This window comes from Myotis nattereri (genome assembly GCF_964212035.1).
Source record: "Myotis nattereri genome assembly, chromosome: 5".
Classification (NCBI taxonomy): domain Eukaryota; kingdom Metazoa; phylum Chordata; class Mammalia; order Chiroptera; family Vespertilionidae; genus Myotis; species Myotis nattereri.
Window position 1 is genome coordinate 49,476,569 of NC_138080.1, and position 9,761 is coordinate 49,486,329.

Consider the following 9,761-nt stretch of genomic DNA (forward strand, 5'->3'; position numbering starts at 1 on the left):
TTTAAAAACTTCTAAGTACCTGTCACTGTGCTCGATGCAGTGGGGACATAGACTCATGTAAGACTGTCCTGTCTTCAAGAAGCAAAGGAAGTCTGGGCCATCAGTGGTTATACCACAGTGTAGAAAATGTTTCATTCTCAAGCAGATATAGGATGCTATGGGAACACCATGGGAGGGAAGAAGCAAACCACAAAAAAGAAGAAGAAAATAAGCTGCAGAGAAACACAAAAGAGACTCAGAAAAAGCAAAAACAATTTTAATAAAGAAAATGTCTACCCTTCTAAAATAAACACATTTAATACTTTGTGTGTATACTACATCAAAGATATGTCTTGTTCTTTAAGATATCTTTTCTCTAAATGATTCTGAGGCTCAATCATGATTACAGGATACATGAAATTAAGTGTATTAACATGACACAGCTACTCAAGATTCTATATAGTGCATTATTTAAAAGACTCCACATAGTTTATACAGATCAACATGGGGTATATGAAGTGTTTTCAGCTTTCAGGTATTTATCCCTGCTAGCCAGGGTGAACATTCTTTTAACATTGTATCTTGGTGTCTTTTTTTGAAGATGGACGTTGAAAAGTAAAAATGAAATACTATATGGACACTGATATATGGTAAATACACTTAGTGTTTTTATAAATTGTAAGCTGTAAATGCTTTTTGAATTGCAGGTGTATTTATGCTAGAAAGCTTGGCAATTTGCAAATACTGAACAGTTTGTGAAGACTGGAAAACCCTTTGACCATCAATTCAAATAAATATAATTCAAACTAATTACTTTGAAATCCTTTGATTGTTGGGTACCAAAACATTTTTAAAGTTAGGGAACTGTTTTCCCACTTAACTCTTGTGGGTGACCCAATCCCCCACTGTATTCACAGAGAAGTATACTTGTGTAAGTGATAATTAGAAGCAAATTAAATCCTGCTTAAAATTAAAAAAAACATACAAATAACTCCTGAATGACTTTAGACTATAGGTATGCCAAGACATAGACTCTCTTTTACCTCCACATCCTGGATGCTATTTGCATGCTGTCACCTCTGTAACAGACTGAAATGATGCCTATCATTACATCAGGATCATCCAATCTAGTGACAATCTAATCAAGAATGTAATGAGAATATCAGATGTAGTGCTTCTAAAGTTGTTAGTAGTAATACTTTAAAGAAAGTTCACTCCAACAAATACAATATAAAAAGTTTTTGTAGTATATGCATAAATTTACAAAAAGCATTTCAAGGATGTCTGGTCAAAACTTTTATCAGAAGATTCCAAAGCCCATACATTTTTTTCCCCCCCAATGTAATTGTGACAACTACAAGAAAAGCAGTGAAAATCAACACAGGAAGACCTTCACCTTTCCTCAATGAGTTCAACCCCATTCGTTGGTTGAGCAGGCAATAAAATATATTGCCGGTTGTGCTTGTTTCGAAACAGATGTGAGTTGGAACCATAGGCTACAGCAGTTTCAGATCATTATCGTTGTTGTTGATTTTTTTAAATGCGACTGGGCTTGCTTGCTTCAAAGAAGTCTTGGAAACATCTGTGTGCATGGTAGACATGGCTATTGTCTCATAGTCATCATCCCGAGACCGGAAATCACAAAAGTTAAAAAAGAACTGCAAGTCCCTCTGAAAATTTTTGTTCAGGAATCCATAAAATATGGGGTTGACACAAGTGGATATCATTGCAGTGAGGTGGCAGAGCAGGAAGAAGAGATTATGGTTGCATACAGCAATAACCTGATGGTTCCAATCAAACACAATGTTAAAGATGGTAAGAGGCAGCCAGCAGACTGCAAATGCTACCACAATGGACAGCAGCATGATGTTGATTCTTTTGGTTTCACTGGACCTGCACTTGTTGTCTCTCATCTTGTCCATCATGTTGTTCCTCCTTTTTAAGCGAATATATATCTATAGAGGGAAGGGGGGAAAAAAGTGAGTTCAAACAGAAGCACTCATTTAATGAAGAATTCTTTCGAAAGAAGATAAAAAATGGAAATGGTGAGAGAGGGAGGAATTTTCTTACCTTGAAGTAGCAAATAAATATAAAACAGAGTGGGCCAAAATACTGCAGCACCAAGAGGAGAGTGGTATAAGACAACCTATGAAATTCCGATGGGAATTTATCATAGCATACGTATTTGTCCTTGTAGCCATCAAGTGTAAAATTCTTGAGTGGTTCATCTGTCATGACTTGATAGATCAGGAAGGGTAAAGAAGAAGCCACAGCAAGAAGCCAAATGACAGCAATAGCTATGTAAGCGTGCCTATTATTTGGTCTCCACCCTCGTGGGTTGATTATCAGCTGATGTCGTTCCACAGCAATGAGAACCAGAGAGAAAATGGACACAGTGATTGAAACACATTGCACAAAAGGATTCAACTTGCACATCGCCTCACCAAAAACCCAATGGTCCATTATTGTGTAGACAAATGTGAAGGGGAGACACATGATGGCAACAAGCAAGTCTGAGAACGAAAGGTTCACAATCAGGATGTTGGTAACATTTCTCATCTCTTTTTGTCTCAAGATGATTACAATCAAGGCCAAGTTTCCAGTGACCCCAAGAATAATCACAGCTCCATAAGCTAGAGCTAATGTAAATATCATGGCCAAAGGCAGATGACAATCATCAATTTCAAAAGCCAAAAACTGGGAATTATTCTTTGAAAAATTATAGTTGATGGAATGATTTTCAACCTGGAAAACTATTGTTGAATTCATTTTGATTGGTTTGGTTATTATCAACCACTTTAGACAAATGGACAGTATGTTTCTTCAAAGTAGATCAAATGTTCAGCTTATTCTTATTCCCCATATTGGCATCCACTTATCAAAATTATTCTGAATTCTTCATCCCCTTGAACTGAACAATCTGTAAAGAGAAAATGACCAACTGCATTACTAATTTTATTGAGGGCAGGCAAAATGAATTCTAACTTATAGCACTGTTTAAAGTGAAGACACTGAAATAAATAAACAAAATGAAATTTGTATAAATATCTTTAAAAATAGTAGCCCAGTGAAGTATCTTAAAAACATAAAAAAATAAAAATAGTAGCCACAGTGCAAAAAAAAATCTCAAAATTTTTCATTGGATGTGCTTACACATTGAGTTGCAGCAAAACATAGTGAGTGGTCTGTATATTAGTAAGGTGTATGTAAATCTCATGTTCAAAATCTTAATATAAACAGTACTATCAGCACATTCCTAAACATGAAGAATATGAATATATAACAACCAACTTAATGCACAGCTTGAGACATAAGAAAAATACATGAAATAAGCAAAGAAAAAAAACCCAACAAAAACAAAACTACCTAATCCTTTCCCTTATGATAGAAATGAAAGAATTCTTGTGGAGATCAAGTTGTAATAATAGCTCTATCATACACTGAACTTCTCTTTAAGGCAGACATTATTTAACACAAAAATATTAAAAAAGAAATGATTAATACAGTGAAACATCAAGAAACCTTGTCATACGAAGGGCTGTTGAAGGAATAGAAGATGTGTAATCCAGAAAAAACTTAACAGGAATGGTATAGATGTCTTCTCATATTTGACTGAGTAGCATCTGGCATAAGAAACTGAGCTTTGAAAATTATATCTAAATGTACAATTTAGAAGTAGAACAAAAGGAAGTATATTATATTAAAAGAAAACAAATTTCACATCATTATGAGGAACAAATGTTTAATAAAATGGAATGAACTGCCTGCAAATGTAGCAAGTGTCTATACACCCAAGTTTACAGTATGACTACTACCTGTAAGATTTTCTGGTTCTTGCATTTGTGTAGGATAGCTCTGATGTTCTTTCTAACTGTAAGATTGTATGAGTTTATTAATATGTCAGAAGCTTTCAAAGGATGTCTAAGGTTCTATTTTTATAAATATCCTCCCTTCCCTCTAGATTGTATACAGATACAATGCAGGATCTAATTTTGGTTATAATTTTGATCCTTCACAGCATTTTTACCAACAAAACAAATGACAGACCATAGTTTTGTAAAGACTAAAAACTCCTTTTGAAAAAAAAATTTGATTTACCCTAGATTATTAAGTAAATTTATGACATGAGATTTCTCATGTCAACGAACAGGCCATTGTGCCTGTGTTAAGAAAGGAAGTTTTGTTTATTTCTCGCTTATGTGAAGACAATAAAGGAAATCAGGTAGATTTACTTCCATTAAAAAGATAAGACATTTAATGAACCAACAATATGTTTGCCTTTTAAGTGGTGTCTCCAATGAACTTTTACTTGAAGTGTTTTGCTTTCTAGGATGTGGAGTGTTTTTTATTTTACAACCACAACTTGAATTTATAAGACAAAAGTAATAAAAATAAAGGTTGCTAACATTATGTGAGAAAGTATTAAAGACTAGGAATGATTTCAACTGTGAATGTTATTAGAAATATAGTTCTTCTCTCCTCTATGCAACAACCTGTAATGACTCCTAAACTTAGGTGGTAATCACAATTTTGCTCTCAAGAATGCCAAAGGCAAGAGAGAATCACCTGCCTCCAGGTTTCTGAAAACAAACCTTGAAAAAACAAGTACTAATTTAAAAATTGTTTGGAAATGCCTTTCTTAAGAATTCAAGAAGCCCGGCTGGTGTGGCTCAGTGGTTGAGCACTGAGGAGATCAGAATTTGATTTCTGGTCAGGGCACATGCCCAGGATTTGGGCTCAATCCCCAGTTAGGGGGTATGCAGGAGGTAGCCGATCAATGATTCTCTCTCATCATTAACGTTTAATCTATCTCTGTCTCCCTTGCTCTCTCTGAAATACATAAAAACATATCAACAATTTTAAACAATAATTTAAAAAAAGAACTCAAGAAAACTTTGCATCATGCTTCATGTTACCAAGATATTTAACATTAGGTTTTCTAATGTTAAATATATTGAGTTTTTCTCATTATTAAAAGTAAAAATAGCTGAATAGGAAAATATGTCCTCTTTTTTCTCTGACTTCTCATGGCTCCCTCTCACTGAGTATCACCAGGTGAATGAGTACCCAGGTATGAGATTTGAACTATTGAGTACATGCCTCAGCCTGAAGACCTCTACATTCTCACTCTCTTCTGCTTTGCACTCCTTGCTCTAATAACCCCATTATGAGAGCTCTGTTCCAGGTAGGCCAGTCTCTTCACAGTCCACCAGTGCTCTTTGCTTGTTTTAACATCTACAACCTTTGCCTCTGCCATTCCTCTTGCTGGTTATTCTGTCTCATTACCAATCCAAGTCTACCCATCTTTCAAAGTGTCATTTAGTCCCTCAAATCCTTAATTGGTTCCTCTCAATTATAATATAAACTTTTTTGGGTAGGTACTTTGCATACCTCATAGTGCCTTGCAAATATTAGATTAAGGATAATTATGAGTTGACTGACAGCAGATGAATGATTGGAGCAGGTTCTTCTCTGAATTAGTCTTAACACCAGTAGCTGAATTCCATCCATCTTTTTACAAGCAGAGTGGATGCTAATTCAATAGACTGTAAATTTTTTTCTCTTTATTGATTTTTATTTCTATTTATCCATTTTATTTTACTTTTTTTACTCCTCACCTGAGGATATTTTTTCTATTGATTTCTAGAGAGCGTGGAAGGGGGAGAGAGAGAGAGAGAGAGAGAGAGAGAGAGAGAGAGAGAGAGAGAGGAACATCAATGTAAGAGAGTCACATCAATTGGTTGCCTCCCCCACATGTCCCTCCCACATGTCCCTACTGGGGTTGGGGCACCTGCATGTGAAGTACATGCCCTTTACAGGGAATCGAACCTGGGACCCTTCCATGCACAGGCCGATATTCTAACCACTGAGCTAAACCAGCCAGGGCTCTGATTGATTTTTTGAGAGAGTGGAAGGGAGAGGGAGAGAGAGAAATATTAATGTGATAATGGAACATGGATCAGCTGCCTCCTACACAACCTGGCCACAAGCCTTGACCAAGAATCAAACTGGCAACCTTTTGGTGAATGAGACAATGCCCAACTAACTGAGCCACACCAGCCAAGGCCAATAGATTTTTTTTTTAGTTAGGTCAGGTATGTAGGAAAAAATGTTCCACTTTGTGTTAAAAAGGAAAATTCATTCATCCAATAAATACTTATTGAACACTTATTTTGTGTCAGACATGGTTTTAGTGGAAACAGTTGTGACATTCTCATTGAGTTTCTAGTCTTGTGGGCAGAGAAAGACAAAAATAAACAAACAAACAAACTATGCCAGATGATAATAAGTGCTATGGAGAAAACTAAATCAAGGAAGAGAAACTAGAATTGTTGGGAATTGCAATTATTCCTGGGTGGTAGGAAAGGCCTCCACTTGCCTGAGAAGATGGGAGGAGGCCATACAGAGATCTCACGGATTGCATCCCATATGGATGGAATGTAAAATCCTTAAGGCTGTACACCGGGTGTGCTAAATAGCACTGGAAAAGGTAAACAGAGGAGGAACAGATGGTGTAGGGACCTATTCCATGGGACAGCCTTTGACTTTTTCTCTGAGAAAGATGAGGAGTCACTGGAGAGTCTTCAATAACGGCATGAAGTTACGTAACTTGTTTTACAATTGTTACTCTAGCTGCTGTTTTCAACAGACTTAAGAACAGGGAAGAGAAGTAGGGAGATTCATTAAGAAGCTAGTGCATTAATCCAGGTGAGAGATAATGAAGGTGCAGACCAAGGTGTTGGCAGAGGAAAGGAAGGAAAATGGACATTTTCAATACATATGGGAATGAATGCAAACATTTATTAAACTATAACAATGTGTGGGCTACAAAGATAGCCTTCTTACAAGTGATTTTATTTTATTTTTAAAATATATATTTTATTGATTTTTTACAGAGAGGAAGGGAGAGAGATAGAGAGTTAGAAACATCGATGAGAGAGAAGCATCGACCAGCTGCCTCCTGCACACCCCCTACTGGGATGTGCCTGCAACCAAGGTACATGCCTTTGACCGGAATCGAACCTGGGACCCTTCAGTCCCCCGGCCGATGCTCTATCCAGTGAGCAAACGGGCTACGGCACAAGTGATTTTAGGTAAATATACTGAAACTCTACTTTAATATCTTTAAATTTATATTTGATGGACATTTCCTGTGGGGAATAGCATTGTTCCTACTAAGAAGTTAACTTAGCTAGAAAGAGAATGAAAACTATTTTTTAAGTATTTGCAAGCCTCCTTTGCTAAGTGAATTGTTGGGTAGTCATTCCAATTGGATAAAACAGTTCCCCATTGAGTAAAATGTATATTTTCAGCCTACCTTAGTATAATTTCAAGAAAAAGTAATCGTCAGAAAACAATACTAGGAGAGAAAGGATTTACATACATTATCTTTGCAAAAAAATACTTTAATATTTATTATTCCAACATATATTTCTAAAATAAGGTATGCAACTACAGATACTGCAAAAATTCAAGATTGTTTAATCTCATAGCTACCATGTGCATTTACAGACAAAATAGAGACACCACATACTTCACCAGTTGGCAAATTAGCCCCTTTCCAAACGGACATTTCTTTCTCCCTCCCTATTAGAACACTGGCCTTTCACCCCTTCCTTGCTGTTCTTAGTGCTGCTACTACCTGAAAGCACAGCTTTCTGCATTTCATAGCCTGCGGCAGATAAATGTAGTTCATGGTCTCAGAACTGGCTGTTCACCTCATCTGTTTTGGAAAAGAAATATCAGTCGCGCACACGCAGCCTCCCAAAGTTACTGCAAGTTTAACTCCATAAGTTACATAACTCTCTGTTCCTTCCTCTCCAAGGAGGGCTTGTTCAACAGACAGCTGCCTTAAAAGAATAAGGAAGACTGATAAACCACAGTCACCCACCAAAAGGCTCTGATCGATAGTCATGGGTGGGGAACTGAGCTGGATAGCTTTCTGTTCTCTCTTGCTTCATCAGGAGACAGCCTGGAGTCTTGGAACTGACAGCTACGGTTTCTATCCAAGCAGAGAGACAGACAGACAGACAGACAAGCTCCGCACTTCCCCAGGCCTGTATGCCACCTAGCCAGCTACCCTTTCCCCTAGGGTGCAGGTGGGCATGGCAAATCTGAGAGCTCTTTTAAAAAGGGGGGGAGGGGGGATGTCCAAGAACACTCCCTGCTCTTAGGCGCCCACCGTTTTTATATTGTGTAACTAGGTTAATTGCCCCCAGTTTTCCTCATTTCTAACTCCCACCCCACCCCCCAACACACACATTTGCCATACATCTATTAGGGAAGAACTCTGCCGATGATGATGGAGGCTGGCAAAACAGAAAACATCCAATCTAACTAAAAGCAAACGAGCAGAGTCCACACTGGGTCAGTTCTCTTCCGCCCAACATCAGCCCTTAAAACCATAGCCTCTCTCCAGTCTACCTGGGGACCACAGGGGCATTCATTCCTAAGCCACCTCCACCTTCATTCAGCCCAATCTTCCAACCCAGCCAGGCTCCCACCATCACTGTTCTCAATGCAGCTAAGGAGTTAGACGATGAGAACTGGGAAATGGGGAGAGAGGGCTGGAGCGCAGGGTCAGCTTGGGATGGGGATGGAGCCCATCCCCATCCCAGCCCAGTCGCAGGGACCCCCAACTGTCCCAGGGAGTAGCTGGAGCCCTCCTCCCCTGCCCCCCGTGCCGAGGGAGGGGGTCTAAGCAGGATGGCCCGCCAAACGCACCCTCCCCAGAGCATCCAAGTGTTGGCTCCTCCGCGAAAACTCCAGTGCAGCCACCCGCAGAGGCTCCAGAAAAATGCGGCCGAGGAGCAAGGTGCGGGGAAGATCACTAGAGCACCTGCCCACCCCCTCGGAGAACCCGAGGAGAGGGGAACTCGGACCCCGTCCAGAAATCCTCGGGAGCCCGGCTCGCGGATGCGCCAAGTCCCGGGTATCCACGTCCCTAACCGCGGCCGGAGTCCTGGAATTGCCAGGTCTCTCGAAGCACCTTGCACCTGCCCGCACCGGGACCTGAACAAAAAGGCAGACTCCTCGCCCACCTCGGAGCCCGGAGCCCATTTCGGGCTCCCGCGGGCTTTTTCCTCCTCTCCCACCCTTCACTCCATCAGTGAGCGGTTTCTCTCAAGTCCCTGAAAAGGTGTAAACTTGAAACTTACCCTCTGTCGAATTAGTCTTTTCCCCGCTGTTTATCGAAGCGGGAAAAGGATAGCTATGCAAGGGAGCAAGCAGGGAGGGGAGAAAAGAACCGCTGGTATTTCTCTCGCTCAAATCCTAAAGACTGATGGAGATCAGCAGAGACGCCCCCTTAAAGCCGAACTCCACCTCATCCCCGGGTCACGTGACTCGCCCCCGGCGTGCGCCCGGAGCTCCCCCGACAAACACCTAACCTTGGGTGTGCACCTCGGGGGTGCGTTTCCTAGGCATTCCGGAAAGAAATGCAATTGAATCCTCACGTTGTTCGGCAGAGGCGCACACTGTTAGACACAGACTCGGGATGTGGAGGAAGTAAGCGCTCATCCCCGCAGGGTCCTGGCCGCCGCGAAGGCCAGGCAATTTGCAGGGCATTAACAAGTCGGTGCCACTGCGCTCCTTTGTTTGCGGGTCGGTGCCATCTTGTGGCCGAAGTTATACTCGGAAAGCCCGGCGCCCAAGCCCCGCTCAAGAATGAAAGGGGTTGTCATTGACTATTGACGGGAAGAGGAAGCATGAAGTTCACAGCCACCACATGCCTCTATATGTTTCTTGCTTTCTCTTGTGACGTTCAAATGTTTCTTATGCCC

The 9,761-nt window shown here is 40.3% G+C and overlaps 1 protein-coding gene across 1 annotated transcript; it reads right to left on the reverse strand.

Moving 5' to 3' along the window:
* Window positions 1-240: 240 nt before the first annotated feature.
* Window positions 241-9,254, reverse strand: NPY1R (neuropeptide Y receptor Y1). The gene is made up of 3 exons (XM_081092836.1): window positions 9,138-9,254; window positions 2,050-2,899; window positions 241-1,934 (listed from the first exon to the last, which is right to left on the reverse strand). The coding sequence occupies exons 2-3, from the start codon at window positions 2,746-2,748 to the stop codon at window positions 1,476-1,478; spliced, it is 1,158 nt and encodes a 385-aa protein (XP_080948962.1). The 5' UTR covers window positions 2,749-2,899; window positions 9,138-9,254; the 3' UTR covers window positions 241-1,475.
* Window positions 9,255-9,761: the final 507 nt, after the last annotated feature.

What these genes read in the sequence shown, in the direction of transcription:
- NPY1R (XM_081092836.1), bottom strand. Translation starts at nt 2,748, where the DNA reads ATGAATTCAACAATAGTTTTCCAGGTTGAAAATCATTCCATCAACTAT. An exon ending in TATTTATTTGCTACTTCAAG is followed by an intron (nt 1,935 to 2,049) that starts GTAAGAAAATTC and finishes TTCCCTCTATAG; the next exon opens with ATATATATTCGCTTAAAAAG.